This window comes from Tetrahymena thermophila, assembly GCF_000189635.1.
Source record: "Tetrahymena thermophila SB210 genomic scaffold scf_8254470, whole genome shotgun sequence".
Taxonomy (NCBI): domain Eukaryota; phylum Ciliophora; class Oligohymenophorea; order Hymenostomatida; family Tetrahymenidae; genus Tetrahymena; species Tetrahymena thermophila.
In genome coordinates, this window is record NW_002476246.1 from 1,134,890 (window position 1) to 1,161,362 (window position 26,473).

A 26,473-nucleotide genomic window follows, 5' to 3' on the forward strand; every position below is an offset into this window, starting at 1 on the left:
AGTCAAATTATTATTTTGATTCTTAGTGGATCATATTTAATCCCGATACAGAAATAAAGGAATGAAACAAATTAAATATAAAAAAGATTCTAAATATTTGTTCTTTAAAGATTGTAAATGAATTTTAAAATATTATAATAATTAATTGATTCATTTTATTTTCTTTTTAATGTAATTAATATATTAGTGTAACCTTCATTTTGAATTGACAAAATTTTTTTAAATTATAGAAACATATATTTAATTTGATGAAGCTATCTAAAATCCATTTAAAAATAAGCATTCAGTAATTCAAATTTTTATTAATTTGAATTTACTTTATAAATAATATATATGTTCGAATTATTATTTGAAAGAGATATATATTAAAGTTTAAAATTATAAAATTAAAATGGTAAAAATTATTTTATACTTAAATAATTTTAAAAAAATTACTTTAAATTTTTTATAATAAAAATTTTGAGGATAGTACTTTATTGTTATTAGAGGTAGCTTTCAGATATATATTGTAGATAAAAGAAAAGAATAAGAAATATCAAAAATAATAATTAATCAACATTTGAAGCTATTTAAAAAACTCCCCACCAAATAATTCAATAATCTCATCTCAAAACCTATATTTGAATTAAAAATAGTAATAATAGAAGGTTGAAAGAATATTTTTTAGCTTTTTTAGATTAATTTCAATAATAGAAATGTACTTTTAAATCCTAAAATTTGAGATATAAGAAGAAAAGAAATGAATTAGAAACATCAAAAATAATAATTAATCAACATTTGAAGCTATTTAAAAAACTCCCCACCAAATAATTCAATAATCTCATCTCAAAACCTATATTTATTAAAAATAGTAATAATAGAAGGTTGAAAGAATATTTTTTAGGTTTTTTTGATTAATTTCAATAATACAAGTGTACATTTAAATCCTAAAATTTGAGATGTAAGAAGAAAAGAATAAGAAACATCAAAAATAATAATTAAACAACATTTGAAGCTATTTAAAAAACTCCCCACCAAATAATTCAATAATATCATCTCAAAACCTATATTTATTAAAAATAGTAATAATAGAAGGTTGAAAGAATATTTTTTAGCTTTTTTAGATTAATTTCAATAATACAAGTGTACATTTAAATCCTAAAATTTGAGATGTAAGAAGAAAAGAAATGAATTAGAAACATCAAAAATAATAATTAATCAACATTTGAAGCTATTTAAAAAACTCCCCACCAAATAATTCAATAATCTCATCTCAAAACCTATATTTATTAAAAATAGTAATAATAGAAGGTTGAAAGAATATTTTTTAGCTTTTTTAGATTAATTTCAATAATAGAAGTGTACTTTTAAATCCTAAAATTTGAGATATAAGAAGAAAAGAAATGAATTAGAAACATCAAAAATAATAATTAATCAACATTTGAAGCTATTTAAAAAACTCCCCACCAAATAATTCAATAATCTCATCTCAAAACCTATATTTATTAAAAATAGTAATAATAGAAGATTGCAAGAATATTTTTTAGCTTTTTTAGATTAATTTCAATAATTGAAGTGTACATTTAAATCCTAAAATTTGAGATATAAGAAGAAAAGAATAAGAAACATAAAAAATAATAATTAATCAACATTTATAGTTATTTAAAAAGCTCTCCACAAAACAATTAAATAATCACATCTCAAAACCTATATTTGAATTAAAAATAGTAAAAGAAAAGAATAAGAAATATCAAAAATAATAATCAATAAACATTCGAAGTTATTTAAAACCAGGAAATAATTCAATAATCTTATCTCAATACCTATATTTGAATTAAAAATAGTAATAATAGAAGGTTGAAAAAATATCTATTAGTATGAGTAAATCATTCTTTACTTTGAATTTAACAGTCATAATCCTATTGCAATCAATACAAAACTTAAATGCTTAAATATGTTAAGCATTTTCTAGGCAGCACCGTAAGATTAAATTAATATTTTAATACATTATGATATAAATTTTAAAAAACAGAGCCTAGATTTTTTGAGTACTATTATATTTCTAATTCTTTGAAGTTGCCTAACACTAATATACTTTTGATAAACACTTAGAGTATAGTATATTATATTGATCTTTCTAGTGAAATTGATAATGTTGTGAATGTGGTTAAGAGTAAATTTAAATAAATAGTTTATACTTTTTTAAAACAATTTTTATTTTATTAAAGCTAAATACGTTATATAATAAATGGAGTATATACTATAAAGAAATCAAATTTTAGTTATGAATTCAGGATAACTAATATACGCAGATCCTTATACTCTCGAATCTAAATAAACACTAGTATTCACTAATTTACAAAGTATGCATTTCATGGAAGGATCTAATTATTGTGTCTTAAAAAGTGCAACATATTTATTATATGTTGTTGACTATATAGAAGGAAAATAAATTCTATCTTTGAATGTTTTACCTTATAATTCTGACATTAATAATCTTATTGTTTCTGCAAAGTTACTTTAGCTTTAAAATGGTTAGAATTTTATAGCAGTAATTGATTAGTATGGTGCTTATACTTGGTCAATTGATTTTAAAACTTTAGAATTCTCATTCAATGGATATTATTCGCGAGAAAGTATAACTAATTTTTAAGCCTTTTAAAGAATAATATTTCACTCTATTTTATTTTATAGCTAATAATTATAGCTTAATAGATTTCCACAAGAGTTATGATATTATATTTTTAGCAGGAAACGATTGTCAAATCAATGCTTTTTAGATCATTAATTTAAAAGCGAATTAGATAAAATTAATCAAGACTGATTGTAGATTAAATATATTAATAATTTTCATTATAAATTTCTTAAAATTTAAAAAAATAGATCTACCAAGTTGTCAATAAGGAAGTGCAGTCAGTTTAAGCTTTATAAATTCTTAAAATAATTAAGGCAGTTTATACATAACTGGCTAGTGGTCTATTTATAGAATAGATTTAAATTTTGTCTATAATTAGAATACAAATACATTTGATTCTTTTACCTTTGCTAATATCAATCAACCTTTTACTGTTTAACTACCAGGACTTCCAACTAATAATTGGTATCATTTGGAAGAAAGTCAATAATTGTTAATACCATACTAAACTAATTACTTTTATTAATCAGCTCTATTTGTTTATTCATATAGTACAGACACTTAGCTCATTCGTTTTAGTAAAAATAAAATTTCAAAAATAAATTAATTTACTTTAACCATTTTACTATAAAATTAAGAATATATTTCTACAGGTTTTACAAAAATATTTAGTTTCTAACTCAATTAAGAAATATATTTTGTTGTTTCTACATTAGATGAAATTTAAGTCACTAAAGATTCTCCAAGTAACCTAAAATCTATCCTTACTTATCCTCTTATTTAGTCAATCAAATTTAGATAAAATACATTTGTTTCTGTAAAAAACTGTAATACTTGTTTTATTGCTATGCATGATGCTGCATACTTAGCATTTTATAAAGTAATGGAATCATAATAATTCACTCCTTAAGTAATTATTTCTTTCTTTCTATCTTAATCAAAAATATTAAAGTTATTATAAATATAAAAACAGGTATACGATTTAAGTTAGATAAATCTTAATACTGATTCAATAAGCTTCAATATTGATCCCTACTAAGATATTAATCAAGCTGTTTGGGTTATTGTAGGAATACCTAATAAATAAAATAATGAAAATTTCTTATTTTATGCTATAAGTATTACCTCTTAATAATAGTTTTAATTGCTCTCTGATAAAGTAGAAGAAAATAATCAAAATACAAGTTATGCTCTTTATTCCGAAGAAGATTAAGAAATTGTTGGAATTGCTGTTAATGGAAGTATTTTTGTTTGGAATTCAACAGACCTTTCATTCAAATACTCAATAAGTAATCTTAAAATAAAATTAAAAATGGGAATTAATTTCATTTTATTTTAGATGAAAATAAACTAATGAAATATCAAATCCTATCCCAACAATTAAAAAATTTTTTTTTCATTAATTTAAAAAAAATAATAATAAAATATTTTTTAAATTATTTTATTTATTTATTCATTCAGTTCAAAAATTAATTTTGATAAAAAGCGTCCGACTGTTCTAGCTCAATAATTGGTTAATTATTTCATACTGATGATAATAAATTTCTAATAATAGTTTGTGGTGATTACAGTATAACTATCTATAATTTCTCTAAAAAAACATTTTAACCATTAATGAAACTATAGTCAAATCCATACTATTTAAATGTATTCAATAAAATTAATATGTTTGGAGTTGGAGATTAAATGAGCGGAGATGTTTATTTATGCAATTTTAATAAAGTTACTTAATAATTTGAATTATTTATGCATTTCCAGTCTCCTTCTTTAACAGATTATGGAAATAATATTCAGTATATAGAAAAGACTTAGGTTTTATTTATTTAGTATTACTATAGTAATACATTTTTCCCTATTGGATAATGTCTTTAAAATTTGCCTAGTTGTACTTAGAAATGCTAAATGTAGTTTTATTTTAATACTACTGAAACTACTGATACTAAAAACCTATATGGGATAGGTTCTTTTAAATAGCCTTTTACAACTTCTTTGAGTATAATTCCATCTTTACTTTTAGTAAATAAATCTCTAGATTAAAATAAATATTTTACCAAAGTATTTTTCTATTTAAAAATAATATTTTCATTTTAAAAATAGGTTAAATAATATTTCGAATTAATAAACGGATTTGAAATTCTAAACGTTAATATATTAGTGAGCAACTAAAATTAGATGGTATTTTACAATGAATTGCTAACTTTGTAAGAATTTGCATAAACGAATTTAACAATTTAGAGCTGGAATAATAATAATCAATTAGCTTAAATTAATGTAAATTAGTTGCTCCAATTTTCGGGTCTCTTTATGCTAAGCATTGATGATATACTTTTTAATTTTATTATTAGTAGCTCCTAATAAAATTGTGGAGTCTCTTTCGATGGTATTATTTCAAGTGCTACTATAGATAACATAAGTATATCTTCAACAGATAGTCCATCTGATTGCTTCTTTTTTTAAATAAATAATTCTTTGTTGACTATTAAAAATATAAACATAAAAAGTTTAGATTTTTCAAATACATCAAGTTTAATATCAATCGTTAATTCTTAATAGGTAATTTTTTAAACTGTAAATTTAAAATAAATGAAATATTTTTTTTATATTAAATAGATTGCACTTTAAAATATTCTAATAGATAGTTGTAAATTAAATGAAAAATTCAGTATATTAACCTAAGATAGCGATGTTAATGTTATTATTGATACTTTTATAATTTAAAATAATCTATGCGATATAAATTAAATTTACTATCCACAATTCTCTGGTTAGCTATTTGAAGCTAGTTAGTTCTATGTAACTAATATGACAATATCCAATAATCAGTTTTGTAATTTATAGATATTCTCAACAGTCAGCACAATCAAACAAAAAAATTAAACATTTTAGTTCTAGAATATAACTATGTACAATAACTCATTTTATACAACACATAATTATCTCTTTTTTAATGCTATTTATTCAATAAATCTTCTTCCCTAACACACTTTAAATATGAGTTATTTAAATTTCACAGATAATTCTTACTTTCCCTCTTCTTAAGTTTAATCAGGTATCTACCTCGGAATTACTTAATTAGTTCTAACTGAACAAATTTTTTCAGTTTTAATATCTGAAGTTACAGTAAAAAATCAATAAGAAATAGCATTTTGTTAATTATCCTAATCTTCTCTAGTCTCAATTAGCAATATTTCTTGCTTAAATGATAAAAAATTTTTTAATAGTTTAGTCAATAGAGGGTACGGTGGATGTTTAATTTTCAATGAAATATAAAAGATTAGCATAACTAATATATAATCAAGCTATATAAAAGCAATAGATAATTCTATTTTAGTAATAAGAAATTAAGCTTACACAAATTCAGTAATAAATTTATCAAAAGTAGTTATCACAAGTTCATATTTTGAATAAACTTTAACTAACTCCTAAGCTAATCCAATTTTAATTACTTCCACTTATACTTCTAATATAACAATAAGCAACTCAATTTTTAGCTAAAATAGATTAAATGCAATTCCTAAAACCTCATCTTATTCAACTTCTGCAATACAGGTGTTTAATCCATTAGGTACTATATATTTAGTTAATAACCAATATATTAATTCAGTATCTAGTAGTATCATTAATTTTCAATATATAGTTGGCCTTAATATAACTATCATTAATGCTAATTGCAAGCAATCTTCATTTAATATCACAGATAATATAACAACTTTTAAATAATAAGGAGGCTGCTTAAGGGCTAAATCAAACAATTTGTAAATTATTTCTTCAAATTTTAGCCAATCCACAGCAAGCTAAGGCTCGTTTATTTACTTTGAGAGTCTTAGTTCAGAAACAAATATTTTTATAGAAAAATCTTCATTTGTAGAAGGTTATGCTTAGAATGATGGTGGTGCATTTTACATAAATTCACAAGACTCAACTTTAAGTTTTGTGTGTAAATCATCTAACTTTAGTAATATCTATACGCTTAGTTCTTATTCTTCCTCGATTTCAATAATGTAAATTATTTTAATTTAAGATAAAAATGGTAACTTTGTATAAATATATGCACACTAGTGTGCGGAATCAAAAATTTTAAAATTAAAATTTTATTTTTAATATTTAATTAATGCATATTTTTGAAATTTTGATTTTTTTTTTAGCTATATGTGCTCATTTAATCAATGGATTTGATAAAAATATTTATTAACATAAAGTTATTACCATAAAATAATGAAAATTAAAAATAATATTTAATTTTTTTTTAATCAATATTCAGATAATCAGAAAATTAGAATTTATTAAACTAGATTCTATTCTATTAAGGAGAGTTAATCAATATTTTAGGCAAGACCAACTCATATTTTTTGAATACCTAAAGTTCTAATGTTACTCTTTTTAATATTGATAATAATAATTTTAACTAAAATTATCCTCATTATTTGTATCTAATAGCAAAGCTATCTGAAATCTAATCAGTGTCATTTTTCTAACTTTAAAAATCTATGCTCTCAATTGTTGATTGCGAATTTTAAAATTTAATAATAAAAAATTTACAAAATATTTCCCCTCTTCTAATTAATGGTATTAATACGAGTATTGTAATTTAAAGATTAATAATTAAAGACTCTACGTTTTCCACATACTTAATTAGTGTCAATTAAGGATCTCTAACTATTGAAGATTCTTAATTTATACATATAAATTAGATATCCTCAAAACGAGTATTACAATCCTAGATTTCTCTGCTAAATTCAGGAGCACTTATATCATTATATTAATCTAAATTATAAATTTAATAATAAACATTATTTTAGAAAATAATTTGCATGCTATGCTTTGGTTCTATACTTTAGTTGAACTAAACACAATTTTTTATATCTGATACTATGTTTTTAGAATCAAAAGTGATTAAAATAATTTAATATCATACAAGCTTTTATGTAATTTAAATATTTATTTAAAAATAGGCCAATAACGGTGGTGCTATATCAGTTAATGGTTTCGTTTCTAATCTTAATTATATATAAAACACTAAAATGATTGGAAATACTGCCATATCAAATGGAGGAGCTATGCTTTTAATAGCCTAAAAAGATGATGTAATACTTCTTTTTTTTTAATAATTTAAAATCTTTAATCATACAATTAATAGATTTTTACTTTAACTTTGTCTAATTGCTAAATTACTGACAATCAATGTTTAAATGGAAGTGGTGGGGCATTATTTATTAGCTCAGAAAATGAATCAACAGTACAGTAATAGATCAAAATTTATAAAACAAATCTAACAGATAACAATGCAGTTATCGGAGGATGCATTAATAATCTAGGTATAAATCCAGTTATAGACTCTCAAAGCATTATATTGAATAACTAGGCTAGTCTTTATGGAGATAATATAAATTCGTATCCTGATCATTTAGGTTTGATCATGACTAAAAATTTAAATAAATATTTCAATTAGTCAACTAATTCTTTAATTTTATCAAATGTTAAAAGTGGAGCTTAAATCCCAGATATAATCTTTTAGCTAAAAGATTAAACAGCTAAACCTATATTTCCATTAGATTCTAATAAAATAATAATTTAAGCATAATTTAGCAGCAAAACAAAAAATATATCAAATTATTACATTAGAGGAAGTTCTACTGCATTTGTTGATTTAAAATAGAAATAATTTGTTTTTTTAAATATGTAATTAATAGGGATTCCAAATTCAAAAGCAATAATTGAGTTCAAATCTGATGTTATTAAAATTTTAAATAAATAAACTAATTAATTTGAGTCAAACTATTCTTATGAATTAGAAGTTTATTTTAGAAGTTGTAATTATGGTGAAGTTGAAAATTTTTACAATTCATATACAGAATGTGTTGTCTGTGACTAAGATAAATACTCTGTCGATAAACAATAATGCTATGCATGTCCTTCTGGAGCAAAATGCAAAAATGGAATTATATATGTAAATTAAGGATTCTGGAGAAAAGATGAAAGTAGTCCTCTTGTTGTAGAATGTGTAAATAAGCCTTCAAACTGTATTGGAAATACTTATGGTAATAAAGTATGCTTAGAAGGTTACATAGGACCTCTATGTGAATAATGTGATGTAAATACAACTTTTTAAATATTACTTTAACAATAAATTTAAAATTAATAAGATTTATGGAAGCTATTGGGGAGAGAGTTATTCTAAAATTGGATCTTATTAATGTGCGTAATGTAAAGAATTGAGTGCTTTATTGTTGAAAGCAATTTTAATAGTAATCTGGACTTTATTTTCAATTCGACTTGCCATAAAAGGAGACTTAGAGGAATAAACAATAAATGCTTTTTAAGTAGCTCTGAAAAGACACTTATCAAAGAATAATCAAAGCACTTCCTTAAAAGGGACTAAATATTAATCTAAATTAATTGTCAAATATGATAACCAAAAAGATAGAAAATCTCGAAATGGAGAAAAAGCTAGTGTTTATATTAAAGTATTCGTTAACTATTTACAAATAATAGGATCAATTATTACTTTCAATATAAAAATAACTACAGGTAAAAAAAATTAAAATTTTTTAAATTTAAAATTATTAATTTATAAAAATTATTTATTTATATAAACTAAATTTTTTAAGATGAAAATAATATTTTAAATTTTATCAAACAAACAAAAGATATATTTGATACTTCATAGTATTTAGGAGCACCTGTAAGATAATAAATGAATTCTGCTGAATGTATATTAAAAGATATATAAACAGATATACCAATGATATATCTTAAACTACTATTTACTCTCACAGTTCCAATTGGCTATTTAATGGTGTTTATACTTAGCTTAATTTTATAAAGGGTATTTACAAATATAAAAGTTCGTTATTATTCTATTTGTACTGCTGCAATCTTTATATTTATTTTAGTTTAGCCTGATTTAGTTTCTCAAATGATAGCTATTCTTTCATGTAGGGTAATTGGAGATTCTAGTTATATACTCTATAATATAACTTATGAATGCAACACTAGCCAGCACTAGAGATATAGTTCTACCTTTGTAGCTCCTTGCTTATTAGTGTTTGCTTTTATTATACCTATTGGACTTTTTTATTTACTATACAAAAATAAAAATGACTTGCAAAACATTTAAGTATATAAGAAATATAGCTTTTTATATAAAGAGTATAAAAGCCAAAATTATTATTGGGAATTCGTGAAAATTTTAGAAAAAATTTTAATCATTATAATTCTTAACTTCTATTCCCAAGAAACTAATGTTAAAGGAGTGCTAATTTTTATGATGATTTCCTTCTATGGGATAGCATCTAGTGTTTTATAACCCTATCGTTTGAGCGGGTACAATACAGTTGATTTCTATCAAACAAACGTGTGTGCAGTTTCTGTATTACTTTGTTTATTCATTTACAATAATCCCTTCAATTATTATGTAATGACTTCTATTATAATTATAATCACAATCAATGCTTTGTTTATTATTTTAGTAATTAAAAGAGTTATTATAGGACTTTTAATATAATTTAAGAATGTTATCATTTCATTTTTTTTAAAATTTTCTTATACAAAGTTGCTTGTTCAAAAGTATCAAAAATAAAAATAAAATCCATAATTGAAAGCTAAAATAAAAAGAATTTTTTAAGAATTTTTAAATCTCAGTGAAGAGCAAAAGTATGATCTCTTATTATCTGGTCTTAAGATATAAATAGGTATTAAAACTCTTGTTATTTGTTATATTTAATATATTTAATTTATAGGTAAAAATCATAAAAGACTATTTAAAGATTAGTAGATTAATTATACTATTAAATAAAATAAACTAAATGACTTAGCTACTAAAAATTAATAAAAATTAAACTCTGAAAGCGATTACTTTGATAAAGATAATGAAAATAGCCCAAATACTGTATATACCAACAAGATAAACTAATCTCCTATTTTTTTATGTAATATTTTTGATTGTTTTTTTTTATCATTAAATTTTTTAATTAAATATTAGAATTCGAAGAATTAAATTTAGTAAGCAATTAAAAAGATAAAGAGGATAACTCTAATAAATTAATAAAATTAAAACAAAAATACTTAGCTCCTGTAAATTAACAAAACTTAAACACTGAATGCGATTACTTTGATAAAGATAATGAAAATAGCCCAAATAATGTATATAGCAGCTAGATAAACTAATCTCCGTCTTTTTTATGTAATATAAAAAATAGTTTTTTTTTAATCATTAAATTTTTTCATTAAATATTAGGATTTAAAAAATTAAATATAACGATTGATTAGAAAGAGAGTTAAAAAGATAAAGAGGATAACTCTAATGAATTAATAAAATGAAATTCTATTAACCAGGTGGATAAAAATAATAATTTAATTTATTTTACTGAATATGAAATAGATAATATGTTAAATATCTGAAAATTATTATTAAATGTTAAATAATATATATTATTTTTTTGTTTTTAACTAATAAGATTTATCAATTTTAAAGTTCATTTTTCCCTATTAATAATATATTTATATTAAATATTAAGCTTTATTTGTTTTGTAAGTAAAATAAAAAACTAATTATTTTTATTTAAGAATATTATTTATAGAATTTAAAATAAATATACTTCAAAGACAAAAAAATTTAAATGTTATTATTATATTATTTTTTTCTAAAAATAAACTGATATTTAATATTATTTTGGGTTTAGTTTTTTTTTAACTAATTTAATATATAAATAATTAACATAATAGAAACATAACAAATATATCTTAAATCAACCACTATTTTGAATTAAAACTTTAATTTTCTAAATAGTTTTATAAATAATTCATTTTAAATTAAATTAAATTTGAACGATATAAACTTAAATATATAGTTTAAAATTTATAAAGTTTAATTTTGATTTAATTTATTAGGTAGTAGTTATGTTTGAAATACCTAATATGCTTCCTAAATTGGTAATATATTAAGTAGATTATAAAGCTATTATATTTATAAATAAAAAATTACAAACTCTATATTATAAAAATAAATTTACATGAAGATTGAAATGAAGAGTTCAAATTAAATTGTGATTTAGTTTGATCACCAGAATTGCTGTCTTTAGCCAAATATCCCTCTATTTATTTTTCTAAATTTTCTATGCCTGATTCTTGAAAATAAAATAAATTTTAATGATGAATAAACTAATTAACTTTGCTGAAAATTCAAATTTAGTTGAAGCAGAAAATTAAAATATTGTATTATCTAAAGATTGCATAACACAAATAAAACCTTAAGCTAGCTTTTTCATAAATTTTAAACTTTATTTATTGACATTTGATTATAAATTATGAATTAAATTTTATAATTTACTTAATTTGAGTTAGTAAGTATTGTGAATAGAATTAAGAGATTCTGCTAATTATGTTTTAACTTCGGCTGACATTACTTAATATTCCTATTTTTATAGCTTCTTTTATACTAATATTTGCAAAACTGATAATCTAAAGTTATTACTGTAAATCCTCATTAATTATCAGCCCTTTAAATTTTGACCATTTTTTCCGAAATTTTGAAAAAATAGTAAAATTTGCTACTTAGTGTGTTGCGAATTAACGGGTATTCTTTGGTAGTTCTAGAATAAATATACTGGAAATATTCTATAATTTTTATTCTAAATATTTATTCTTATTTTTTATGTATATGTATTTGTAAATATAATGTCTTTTTCATACTTAAATGTAATAACACTTATTTTTGAAAATCAAAAAAATTTTTCTCGTTCGCTTAATTAAATTTGATAAATTTGTATTTTTATTTGCTTAATTGTTTCTTAACTCTATTTCATTTAATTCTTATTAGAAGCAGCACTAAGATGAATTAAAATTTATCCCATTTATATTGTCTCTTGAAAAATGTTAGTGAGAGCTTTATTAATTAATAACTTTAATTTTGACTGTTTATATTCTAGCTATCATTATTTGTATAAGGATTTGTTTCAAGTGTAAAAAAATTCTAATTTTCTAAAATAGCCATGCTAGCATTGCTTGGGTTTGTAATTAAAACTTTTCATGAAGAGGTGAATGTGTTATTGCTCCGTTCGTCGAGTTATTTTGATGTTGTGGAAGTTTGTGACAAAGATTTTAAAATTTATTTATTGATTTCATTGTTTTCAAGAGCTAATTTTTTAATTAAGATTAAAATGAACTATTCATTTAATTTAATATGTCATTTAAATTTGAAAATTTGAATTCATTTGTTTTATTATTCTGCTACTGTTGTTATATATCGACGTTTTCTAAGATATATTTTTATCCACATGGATTTATTTAGTTCCTTACTTAAATACTATTACCATGTTTTTCGTCAAAATATAATTTATTCTCACTAAATTATTAACTTTGTAGAATTAAAGGACTTTAAGTTGAGTACGTAGTATCAACACTCTTTTCTAAATTATTAGCAAGATATTTATTGACTCTAGTTTACTGAGATTATTATGAGCTATTATTTTAGGATTAATTAATTGATAGATACCTACTTAATTAATAAAGGTAACTCTTAAATTTTATCTTAATTTGTTTCTTTCAAGTTGCTCTAATTATTGATTGTTTAAATCTATTACTTTATATTTTTTAAATTAATAAAAATTTTTATTTAAAAATGTTTACTTGCTAACTAAAATTATTATTGCTTTAGCAAGAATGGTGTTAGTTAGATAGTTTTTTTTAACTCTATTTATTGGTATTGATTGTTTCAGTATATTGGTACAAAAATAGGAAATTTTATAAATAAATTGCCAATATGATAAGAAAAAGTTTCATAATTTGCAGATCTTTGAGCAGTTGGTTGTGGAGTTAAAAATCTTACATTTCCTGTATTTTATTACTAAAATTATCTATTTTATTCAAAATTATCATCTTAAACAAATGCATTAGAAATATTTAATTCACTTTACTTTATTTCTTAATCAAAATAATTAAGGGCTTTATCAGAAATAAAATAAGATATCTATAATTTATTTACTTGCTTTAAACTCTATTAAAAATTTTCAAAAAAATTTTTTTTTTTCGCTTATAAGATTAAATTGATGTTAATTTTGATTTACTTCACTTTCACTTTAATTTATATCTTATGTACTTTGTTTATCCCCTCTAACATTTAGTTGTTCTTAATAAATGTTTTTGCTTTATTCTTTAAAATATAAATCTTACTCTTTAAAGCTTTGGTTTTATTCTTTGAAGCTTAATTATTTTCTTTAAAGCTTTGATTTGATTCTTTAAAACTTTAATCATCTTAAATAAAACTTAAATTCTGTTAATCCGTTTTAAAATTATTCTAATTTTGCTAATTATCTTATTTCTTTTAATTAGCTAATTTTTAGGGGATAACATAAAATCTTACTTATTTTTTTAAATTTAATCCATAAGAAGAGGTGTTTTGATTTATTCCAAAATTAAAATAATGTTAAATATTTGTATTTCTTGTAGATGATTCAGTTGGAGAGTGAGTGGGATCTTTCAATTTCTCTGACCACTATTGATAGCTTTTCTCGTTAATTACTATTATGATTTTATCTTGAATTATATTGTTAAGAAAACTAAGAAGAGTTTTCGTTCAAAAAATTAGGTGTTTTCGCAGATTAAAATTAAAATTTTTGCTATGAAATTGATGTTAAATCATCTTTATCAGATGTGGTAGATTATTAGGAAGTTTTAATGATAGTTATTTAAATTTGTGCTTCATTATTAGTTAAGGATATTTAAGATGAAAGCAAAGATACAAGAATGAAAATTGGATGGATAATTGTTGCTATTAGTGGATTTTTAATAGCATACTTGTACTATTTTTATTATTAAAGATCTCATAGTATCTATTTATTAATTAGTTAAATCACTAGTAATGTAGATTAAAAATAAAAAGAGTAAATCTTAGCAGCTCTCTTAAAATCCTTACCTGTATAACTTAACAAAAAAATAGATTAAAATATAGTTAATAATTACAATATGGATAAGAATTTAGATAATAACGAAGAAATATAATCAATTAGTATTATCTACCAAACTCCTAATGTAAAAACAAGGCCAGCCACAAATTAATTCTTAAAAATAAATAAATTGGTAAATAAATAGAAGAAAAAGGAATTCTGTTTTTTCTTAAAGCATTTACAAGAGTAGTCATAATTTATAATTTACACAGCCAAGCAGAAAAAACATCTAAAAAGTTGAACATAATTATCTCAAACAAATATAAAAAACATAAACTAAAACCTAGATAGTACGAATAGAAAATGAAAGTCAAAATATTATTTTCATTATTAGTAGATCATATTTAATCCCTATACAGAAAGAAAAGAATGAAACAAATTAAATATAAAAAAGATTCTAAATATTTGTTCTTTAAAGATTATAAATGAATTTTAAAATTTTATAATAATTAATTGATTCATTTTATTTTCTTTTTAATGTAATTAATATATTAGTGTAACCTTCATTTTGAATTGACAAAATTTTTTTAAATTTTAGAAACATATATTTAATTTGATGAAGCTATCTAAAATCCATTTAAAAATAAGCATTCAGTAATTCAAATTTTTATTAATTTGAATTTACTTAATCAATAATATATATATATGTTCGAATTATTTTTTGAAAGAGATATTAAAGTTTAAAATTATAAAATTAAAATGGTAAAAATTATTTTATACTTAAATAATTTTAAAAAAATTACTTTAAATTTTTTATAATAAAAATTTTGAGGATAGTACTTTATTGTTATTAGAGGTAGCTTTCAGATATATATTGTAGATAAAAGAAAAGAATAAGAAACATCAAAAATAATAATAAATCAACATTTGAAGCTATTTAAAAAACTCCCCACCAAATAATTCAATAATCTCATCTCAAAACCTATATTTATTAAAAATAGTAATAATAGAAGATTGCAAGAATATTTTTTTTTTTTTTAGATTAATTTCAATAATAGAAGTGTAAATTTAAATCCTAAAATTTGAAATATAAGAAGAAAAGTAAAGAATAAGAAACATCAAAAATAATAATTAATCAACATTTGAAGCTATTTAAAAAACTCCCCACCAAATAATTCAATAATCTCATCTCAAAACCTATATTTGAATTAAAAATAGTAATAATAGAAGGTTGAAAGAATATTTTTTAGTTTTTTTAGATTAATTACAATAATAGAAGTGTACATTTAAATCCTAAAATTTGAGATATAAGAATAAAAGAAAAGAATAAGAAACATCAAAAATAATAATTAATCAACATTTGAAGCTATTTAAAAAACTCCCCACCAAATAATTCAATAATCTCATCTCAAAACCTATATTTGAATTAAAAATAGTAATAATAGAAGGTTGAAAGAATATTTTTTAGTTTTTTTAGATTAATTACAATAATAGAAGTGTACATTTAAATCCTAAAATTTGAGATATAAGAATAAAAGAAAAGAATAAGAAACATAAAAAATAATAATCTATAAAAATTTGTAGTTATTTAAAAAGCTCTCCACAAAATAATTCAATAATCACATCTCAAAACCTATATTTGAATTAAAAATAGTAAAAGAAAAGAATAAGAAACATCAAAATTCAATAATCTTATCTCAAAACCTATATTTGAATTAAAAATAGTAATAATAGAAGGTTGAAAAAATATCTATTAGTATGAGTAAATCATTCTTTACTTTGAATTTAACAGTCATAATCTTATTGCAATCAATACAAAACTTAAATGCTTAAATATGTTAAGCATTTTCTAGGCAGCACCGTAAGATTAAATTAATATTTTAATACATTATGATATAAATTTTAAAAAACAGAGCCTAGATTTTTTGAGTACTATACTGTTTCTAATTCTTTGAAGTTGCCTAACACTAATATACTTTTGATAAACACTGCATCGTCTTAGAGTATAGTATATTATATTGATCTTTCTAGTGAAATTGATAATGTTGTGAATGTGGTTAAGAGTAAATATAAATAAATAATTTATACTTTTTTAAAACAATTTTTATTTTATTAAAGCTAAATACTTTATAAATCAAATGGAGTATATACTATAAAGAAATCAAATTTTAGTTATGAATTAAGGATAAATAATATACGCAGATCCTTATACTCTTGAATCTATATAAACACTAGCATTCACTAATTTAGAAAGTATGCATTTCATGAAAGGATCTAATTATTTAGTCTTAAAAAGTGCAACATATTTATTATATGTTGTTGACTTTATAGAAGGAAAATAAATTCTATCTTTGAATGTTTTACCTTATAATTCTGACTGTGGTAATCATATTGCTTCTGCAAAGTTACTTTAGCTTTAAAATGGTTAGAATTTTATAGCAGTAATTGATTAGTATGGTGCTTATACTTGGTCAATTGATTTTAAAACTTTAGAATTCTCATTCAATGGATATTATTCGCGAGAAGGTATAACTAATTTTTAAGTCTTTTAAAGAATAATATTTCACTCTATTTTATTTTATAGCTAATAATTATAGCTTAATAGATTTGCACAAGAGTTATGATATTATATTTTTAGCAGGAGCCAATTGTCAAATCAATGCTTTTTAGATCATTAATTTAAAAGCGAATTAGATAAAATTAATCAAGACTGATTGTAGATTAAATATATTAATAATTTTCATTATAAATTTCTTAAAATTTAAAAAAATAGATCTACCAAGTGGTCAATCAGGAGATAGTATAGCCAGTTTAAGCTTTATAAATTCTTAAAATAATTAAGGCAGTTTATACATAAGTGGCTAGTGGTCTATTTATAGAATAGATTTAAATTTTGTCTATAATTAGAATACAAATACATTTGATTCTTTTACCTTTGATAATATCAATCAACCTTTTACTGTATAACTACCAGGAAGTCCAACTAATCAATGGTATCATTTGGAAGAAAGTCAATAATTGTTAATACCATACTACACTAATTACTTTTATTAAACAGCTCTATTTGTTTATTCATATAGTACAGACACTTAGCTCATTCGTTTTAGTAAAAATAAAATTTCAAAAATAAATTAATTTACTTTAACCATTATACTATAAAATTAAGATTATATTTCTACAGGTTTTACAAAAATATTTACTTTCTAACTCAATTAAGAAATATATTTTGTTGTTTCTACATTAGATGAAATTTAAGTCACTAAAGATTCTCCAAGTAACCTAAATTCTATCCTTACTTATCCTCTTATTTAGTCAATCAAAGCAAGATAAAATACATTTTTTTCTGTAAAAAACTGTAATACTTGTTTTATTGCTATGCATGATTCTACATACTTAGCATTTTATAAAGTAATGGACTCATAATTCACTCCTTAAGTAATTATTTCTTTCTTTCTATCTTAATCAAAAATATTAAAGTTATTATAAATATAAAAACAGGTATACGATTTAAGTTAGATAAATCTTAATACTGATTCAATAAGCTTCAATATTGATCCCTACTAAGATATTAATCAAGCTGTTTGGGTTATTGTAGGAATACCTAATAAATAAAATAATGAAAATTTCTTATTTTATGCTATAAGTATTACCTCTTAATAATAGTTTTAATTGCTCTCTGATAAAGTAGAAGAAAATAATCAAAATACAAGTTATGCTCTCTATTCCTAAGAAGATTAAGAAATCGTTGGAATTGCTGTTAATGGAAGTATTTTTGTTTGGAATTCAACAGACCTTTCATTCAAATACTCAATAAGTAATCTTAAAATAAAATTAAAAATGGGAATTAATTTCATTTTATTTTAGATGAAAATAAACTAATGAAATATCAAATCCTATCCCAACAATTTAAAAAGTTTTTTTCATTAATTTAAAAAAAATAATAATAAAATATTTTTAAATTATTTTATTTATTTATTTAAAAAATTAATTTTGATAAAAAGCGTCTGATTGTTCTGGCTCAATAATTGGTTAATTATTTCATACTGATGATAATAAATTTCTAATAATTGTTTGTGGTGATTACAGTATAACTATCTATAATTTCTCTAAAAAAACATTTTAACCATTAATGAAACTATAGTCAAATCCATACTATTTAAATGTATTGAATAAAATTAATATGTTTGGAGTTGGAGATTAAATGAGCGGAGATGTTTATTTATTCAGTTTTAATACAGTTACTTAATAATTTGAATTATTTATGCATTTCCAGTCTCCTTCTTTAACAGATTGTGGAAATAATATTCAGTATATAGAAAAGACTTAGGTTTTATTTATTTAGTATTACTATAGTAATACATTTTTGCCTATTGGATAATGTCTTTAAAATTTGCCTAGTTGTACTTAGAAATGCTAAATGTAGTTTTATTTTAATACTACTGAAACTGCTGATACTAAAAGTCTATATGGGATAGGTTCTTTTGAATAGCCTTTTACATCTTCTTTGAGTATAATTCCATCTTTACTTTTAGTAAATAAATCTCTAGATTAAAATAAATATTTTACCAAAGTATTTTTCTATTTAAAAATAATATTTTCATTTTAAAAATAGGTTAAATAATATTTCGAATTAATAAACGGATTTGAAATTCTAGACGTAAATATATTAGTGAGCAACTAAAATTAGATGGTATTTTACAATGAATTGCTAACTTTGTAAGAATTTGCATAAACGAATTTAACAATTTAGAGCTGGAATAATAAAAATCAATTAGCTTAAATTAATGTAAATTAGTTGCTCCAATTTTCGGGTCTCTTTATGCTAAACATTGATGATATACTTTTTAATTTTATTATTAGTAGCTCTTAATAAAATTGTGGGGTTTCTTTCGATGGTATTATTTCGAGTGCTACTATAGATAACATAAGTATATCTTCAACAGATAGTACATCTGATTGCTTCTTTTTTTAAATAAATAATTCTTTCTTGACTATTAAAAATATAAACATAAAAAGTTTAGATTTTTCAAATACATCAGTTTTAATATCAATCGTTAATTCTTAATAGGTAATTTTTTAAATTGTAAATTTAAAATGAAATATTTTTATTATATTAAATAGATTGCACTTTAAAATATTCTAATAGATAGTTGTAAATTAAATGAAAAATTCAGTATATTAACCTAAGATAGCGATGTTAATGTTATTATTGATACTTTTATAATTTAAAATAATCTATGCGATATAAATTAAATTTACTATCCACAATTCTCTGGTTAACTATTTGAAGCTGGTTAATTCTATGTAACTAATATGACAATATCCAATAATCAGTTTTGTAATTTATAGATATTCTCAACAGTCAGCACAATCAAATAAAAAAATTAAACATTTTAGTTCTAGAATATAACTATGTACAATAACTCATTTTATACAACACATAATTATCTCTTTTTTGATGCTATTTATTCAATAAATCCTCTTCCCTAACACACTTTAAATATGAGTTATTTAAATTTCACAGATAATTCTTACTTTCCCTCTTCTTAAGTTTAATCAGATATCTAACTCGGAATTACTTAATTAGTTCTAACTGAACAAATTTTTTCAGTTTTAATAAATGAAGTTACAGTAAAAAATCAATAAGAAATAGCATTTTGTTAATTATCCTAATCTTCTCTAGTTTCAATTAGCAATATTTCTTGCTTAAATGATAAACAATTTTTTGATAGTTTAGTCAATAGAGAGTACGGTGGATGTTTAATTTTCAATGAAATAAAAAAGATTAGCATAACTAATATATAATCAAGCTATATAAAAGCAATAGATAATTCTATTTTAGTAATAAGAAATTTAGCATACACAAATTCAGTAATAAATTTATCAAAAGTAGTTATCACAAGTTCATATTTTGAATAAACTTAAACTAACTCCTAAGCTAATCCAATTTTAATTACTTCCACTTATACTTCTAATATAACAATAAGCAACTCAATTTTTAGCTAAAATAGATTAAATGCAATTCCTAAAACCTCATCTTATTCAACTTCTGCAATACAGGTGTTTAATCCATTAGGTACTATATATTTAGTTAATAACCAATATATTAATTCAGTATCTAGTAGTATCTTTAATTTTCAATATATAGTTGGTCTTAATATAACTATCATTAATGCTAATTGCAAGCAATCTTCATTTAATATCACAGATAATGTAACAACTTTTAAATAATAAGGAGGCTGCTTAAGGGCTAAATCAAACAATTTGTAAATTATTTCTTCAAATTTTAGCCAATCCACAGCAAGCTAAGGCTCGTTTATTTACTTCGAGAGTCTTAGTTCAGAAACAAATATTTTTATAGAAAAATCTTCATTTGAAGAAGGTTATGCTTAGAATGATGGTGGTGCATTTTACATAAATTCACAAGACTCAACTTTAAGTTTTGTGTGTAAATCATCTAACTTTAGTAATATCTATATGCTTAGTTCTTATTCTTCCTCGATTTCAATAATGTAAATTATTTTAATTTAAGATAAAAATGGTAACTTTGTATAAATAAATGCACACTAGTGCGCGGAATCAAAAATTAAAAAATTTAAATTTTATTTTTAATATTTAATTAATGCGTGTTTTTGAAATTTTGATTTTTTTTGAGCAATATGTGCGCATTTAATCCATAATTTGATAAAAATATTTATTAACATAAAGTTATTACCATAAAATAATGAAAATTAAAATAATATTAAATTTTTTTTTTAATCAATATCCAGATAATCAGAAAATTAGAATTTATTAAACTAGATTCTATTCTATGAAGGAGAGCTAATCAATATTTTAGGCTAGACGAACTCATATTTTTTGAATACCTAAAATTCTAATGTTACTCTTTTTAATATTGATAATAATAATTTTAACTAAACTTATCCTGATTATTTGAATCTAATAGCAAAGCTATCTGAAATCTAATCAGTGTCATTTTTCTAACTTTAAAAATCTATGCTCTCAATTGTTGATTGCGGATTTTAAAATTTAATAATAAAAAATTTACAAAATACTTCCCCTCTTCTAATTAATGGTATTAATACGAGTATTGTAATTTAAAGATTAATAATTAAAGACTCTACGTTTTCCACATACTTAATTAGTGTCAATTAAGGAGCTCTAACAATTGAAGATTCTTAATTTATAAATATAAATTAGATATCCTCAAAACGAGTATTACAATCCTAGATTTCTCTGCTAAATTCAGGAGCACTTATATCATTATATTAATCTAAATTATAAATTTAATAATAAACATTATTTTAGAAAATAATTTGCATGCTATGCTTTGGTTCTATACTTTAGTTGAACTAAACACAATTTTTTATATCTGACTCTCAGTTTTTAGAATCAAAAGTGATTAAAATAATTTAATATCATACAAGCTTTTATGTAATTTAAATATTTATTTAAAAATAGGCCAATAACGGTGGTGCTATATCAGTTAATGGTTTCGTTTCTAATCTTAATTATATATAAAACACTAAAATGATTGGAAATACTGCCATATCAGATGGAGGAGCTATGCTTTTAATAGCCTAAAATGATGATGTAATAAATACTTCTTTTTTTTAATATTTTAAAATCTTTAATCATACAATTAATAGATTTTTACTTTAACTTTGTCTAATTGCTAAATTACTGACAATCAATCTTTAAATGGAAGTGGTGGGGCATTATTTATTAGCTCAGAAAATGAATCAACAGTACAGTAATAGATCAAAATTTATAAAACAAATCTAACAGATAACAATGCAGTTATTGGAGGATGCATTAATAATCTAGGTATAAATCCAGTTATAGACTCTCAAAGCATTATATTGAATAACTAGGCTAGTCTTTATGGAGATAATATAAATTCGTATCCTGATCATTTAGGTTTGATCATGACTACAGATTTAAATAAATATTACAATTAGTCAACTAATTCTTTAATTTTATCAAATATTAAAAGTGGAGCTTAAATCCCAGATATAATCTTTTAGCTAAAAGATTAAACAGCTAAACCTATATTTCCATTAGATTCTGATAAAATAATAATTTAAGCATAATTTAGCAGCAAAACAAAAAATATATCAAATTATTATATTAGAGGAAATTCTACAGCATTTGTTGATTTAAAATAGAAATAATTTGTTTTTTAAGGTATGTAATTAATAGGGATTCCAAATTCAAAAGCAATAATTGAGTTCAAATCTGATGTTATAAAAATTTTAAATAAATAAACTAATTAATTTGAGTCTAACTATTCTTATGAATTAGAAGTTTATTTTAGAAGTTGTAATTATGGTGAAATTCAGAATTTTTACAATACATATACAGAATGTGTTGTCTGTGACTAAGATAAATACTCTCTCGATAAACAATAATGTTATTCATGTCCTTCTGGAGCAAAATGCAAAAATGGAATTATATATGTAAATTAAGGATTCTGGAGAAAAGATGAAAGTAGTCCTCTTGTTATAGAATGTGCAAATAAGCCTTCAAACTGTATTGGAAATACTTATGGTAATTAAGTATGCTTAGAAGGTTACATAGGGCCTCTATGTGAAGAATGTGATGTAAATACAATTTTTTAAATATTACTTTAACAATAAATTTAAAATTAATAAGATTTATGGAAGCTATTGGGGAGAAAGCTATTCTAAAATTGGATCTTATTAATGTGGGTAATGTAAAGAATTGAGTGCTTTATTGTGGAAAGCAATCTTAATAATAATCTGGACTTTATTTTCAATTCGACTTGCCATAAAAGGAGACTTAGAGGAATAAACAATAAATGCTTTTTAAGTAGCTCTGAAAAGACACTTATTAAAGAATAATCTAAGCACTTCCTTAAAAGGGACTAAATATTAATCTAAATTAAATGTCAAATATGATAACCAAAAAGATTAAAAATCTCGAAATGGAGAAAAAGCTAGTGTTTATATTAAAGTATTCATTAACTATTTACAAATAGTAGGATCAATTATTACTTTCAATATAAAATTAACTACAGGTAAAAAAAATAAAAATTTTTTAATTTTAAAATTATTAATTTATTAAGATTATTTATTTATAAATTTATATAAACTAAATTTTTAAAGATGAAAATAATTTTTAAATTTTATCAAACAAAAAAAAGATATATTTGATACTTCATAGTATTTAGGAACACCTGTAAGATAATAAATGAATTCTGCTGAATGTATATTAAAAGATATATAAACAGATATACCAATGATATATCTTAAACTACTATTTACTCTAATTGTTCCAATTGGCTATTTAATGGTGTTTTTACTTAGTTTAATCTTCTAAAGGGTATTTACAAATATAAAAGTTCGTTATTATTCTATTTGTACTGCTGCGATCTTTATATTTATTTTAGTTTAGCCTGATTTAGTTTCTCAAATGATAGGTCTTCTATCATGCAGGGTAATTGGAGATTCTAGTTACATACTCTATAATATAACTTATGAATGCAACACTAGCCAGCACTAGACCTATAGTTCTACCTTAGTAGCTCCTTGTTTATTAGTGTTTGCTTTTATTATACCTATTGGACTTTTTTATATACTATACAGAAATAAAAATAACTTGCAAAACATTTCAATATATAAGAAATATGGCTTTTTATACAGAGAGTATAAAAGCCAAAAATATTATTGGGAATTCGTGAAAATTTTAGAAAAAATTTTAATCATTATAATTCTTAACTTCTATTCCTAAGATATTAATGTTAAAGGAGTGCTAATTTTTATTGTGGTTTCTCTCTATGGGATAGCATCTAGTGTTTTATAACCCTATCGTTTGAGCGGGTACAATACAGTTGATTTCTATCAAACAACCGTGTGTGCAGTTTCTGTATTACTTTGTTTATTCATTTACAATAATCCCTTCAATTATTATGTAGTGACTTCTATTATAATTATAATCACAATCAATGCTTGGTTTATTATTGTAATAATTAAAAGAGTTATTATAGGACTTTTAATATAATTTAAGAATGTTATCATTTCATTTTTTTAAAAATTTTCTTATACAAAGTTGCTTGTTCAAAAGTTTCAAAAATAAAAATTAAATCCGTAATTGAAAGCTAAAATAAAAAGAATTTTTTAAGAATTTTTAAATCTCAGTGAAGAGCAAAAGTATGATCTTTTATTCTCTGGCTTAAAGATATAAATAAGTATTAAAACTCTTGTTATTTGTTATATTTAATATATTTAATTTATAGGTAAAAATCATAAAAGACTATTTAAAGATTAGTAGATTAATTAGACTGTTAAATAAAATAAACTAAATGACTTGGCTACTGAAAATTAACAATAATTAAACTCTGAAAGCGATTACATTAATAAAGATAATATGAATACCCCAAATACTGTATATACCAGCAAGACAAACTAATCTCCTATTTTTTTATGTAATATTTTAATTTGTTTTTTTTTTAATCATTAAATTTTTTAATTAAATATTAATTAGAATTAGAAGAATTAAATTTAGTAAGGAATTAAAAAGAGAGTTAAAAAGATGAAGAGGATAACTCTAATAAATTAATAAAATTAAAACTAAAATACTTAACTACTTATAATTAACAAAAATTAAACTATGAAAGCGATTATTTTGATAAAGATAATGAAAATAACACAAATACTGTATATAGCAGCTAGATAAACTAATCTCCTCTTTTTAAATGTAATATATATAATAGTTTTTTTTTAATCATTAAATATTTTAATTAAATATTAATTAGAATTCGAAGAATTAAATTTAGTAAGGAATTAAAAAGATAAAGAGGATAATTCTAATAAATTAATAAAATTAAAACAAAAATACTTATCTACTAAAAATTAAGAAAAATTAAACTCTGAAAGCGATTACTATGATAAAGATAATGAAAATAACACAAATACTGTATATAGCAGCTAGATAAACTAATCTCCTCTTTTTAAATGTAATTAATATAATAGTTTTTTTTTAATCATTAAATTTTTTAATTTAATATTAGGATTCGAAGAATTAAATATGGCAATGGATTAGAAAGAGAGTTAAAAAGATAAAGAGGATAACTCTAATGAATAAATAAAATTAAATTCTGTTAACCAGGTGGATAAAAATAATAATTTAATTTATTTTACTGAATATGAAAAAGACAATACTTTAAATATCTGAAAATTATGATTAAATATTAATAATACATATTATTTTTTGTTTTTAACTAAAAAGATTAATCAATCAATTTTAAAGTTAATTTTTCCCTATTAATAATATACTGTAATTTCTTGTTATCATGATCCGTCCGACTTCCGAAAAATCATTAAAATTAAGCGTTTTTTTAAATTTCACATTTCGGATTTAGCAAATCCCAATATCCGAATTCCAAATAGTTTACGGTATTTATATTTTAATATTAAGCTTTATTTGTTCTGTAAATAAAATAAAAAACTAATTATTTTATTTAAGAATAGAATTTAAAATAAATATATTATGAAATATTACTTCGGTATGAAACCTTTTGGTGTTTTTAAATCTTAATCTTTTGTTTTTTATTGCAGAAACAACTATTAGTTTGAATAAAGTATCAAAATTATTAAAATAATTGAATATGGTGTTTATTTCTAACTCATTTTTTTTAAGGCTGTGTTTAAAAGAGGTAGAATAATTATAAGTAGGAAATATATACTTCACAGATATTTGAAGAAAGAATTTTTGTAAATAATTTCAATTAATTTGTTAGCGCTACGTTACAAATATTATAATCAATTTTAAAATAATAGATTAGACTTTTTTATTTTCTTCTCTTATTTTATCTCAACGCATTTCTACGGTCTACGATATTTAGAGTACGTTCTAGAGCTGAGAATATTCAGATTCATTTAAACTTATAAGCAATTATTTCATAAATTTGATTAAGAATCAAAACACAATATTTTTAGAAGAATATCATTATTGG

At 21.7% G+C, this 26,473-nt stretch overlaps 3 protein-coding genes across 3 annotated transcripts; all 3 read left to right on the plus strand. All coding sequences in view use genetic code 6, as the record gives it.

Moving 5' to 3' along the window:
- Positions 1–1,856: 1,856 nt before the first annotated feature.
- TTHERM_000429630 (transmembrane protein, putative) lies at positions 1,857–10,933 on the plus strand (the record flags this gene model as incomplete). Its single annotated transcript, XM_012799457.1, has 20 exons — positions 1,857–1,959; positions 2,012–2,152; positions 2,208–2,615; positions 2,674–2,805; positions 2,863–3,192; positions 3,268–3,524; positions 3,588–3,903; positions 4,101–4,630; positions 4,712–5,167; positions 5,225–6,652; positions 6,907–7,180; positions 7,223–7,503; positions 7,567–7,698; positions 7,752–8,705; positions 8,758–9,142; positions 9,262–10,028; positions 10,167–10,305; positions 10,354–10,542; positions 10,605–10,811; positions 10,851–10,933. 20 exons carry the CDS (start codon positions 1,857–1,859, stop codon positions 10,931–10,933), a joined length of 7,512 nt encoding a protein of 2,503 aa, XP_012654911.1.
- Positions 10,934–14,287: 3,354 nt separating this feature from the next.
- Positions 14,288–14,797, plus strand: TTHERM_000429641 (transmembrane protein, putative; the record flags this gene model as incomplete). The annotated part of the gene is made up of 2 exons (XM_012799458.1): positions 14,288–14,409; positions 14,458–14,797. The coding sequence occupies 2 exons, from the start codon at positions 14,288–14,290 to the stop codon at positions 14,795–14,797; spliced, it is 462 nt and encodes a 153-aa protein (XP_012654912.1).
- A 1,457-nt stretch (positions 14,798–16,254) lies between these two features.
- On the plus strand, positions 16,255–26,011 carry TTHERM_01533610 (transmembrane protein, putative; the record flags this gene model as incomplete). Its single annotated transcript, XM_001029409.3, has 19 exons — positions 16,255–16,357; positions 16,410–16,559; positions 16,615–17,022; positions 17,081–17,212; positions 17,270–17,602; positions 17,663–17,931; positions 17,995–18,310; positions 18,498–19,027; positions 19,109–19,564; positions 19,618–21,008; positions 21,267–21,588; positions 21,958–22,089; positions 22,146–23,099; positions 23,152–23,536; positions 23,663–24,706; positions 24,755–24,943; positions 25,003–25,215; positions 25,443–25,474; positions 25,529–26,011. 19 exons carry the CDS (start codon positions 16,255–16,257, stop codon positions 26,009–26,011), a joined length of 7,842 nt encoding a protein of 2,613 aa, XP_001029409.3.
- Positions 26,012–26,473: the final 462 nt, after the last annotated feature.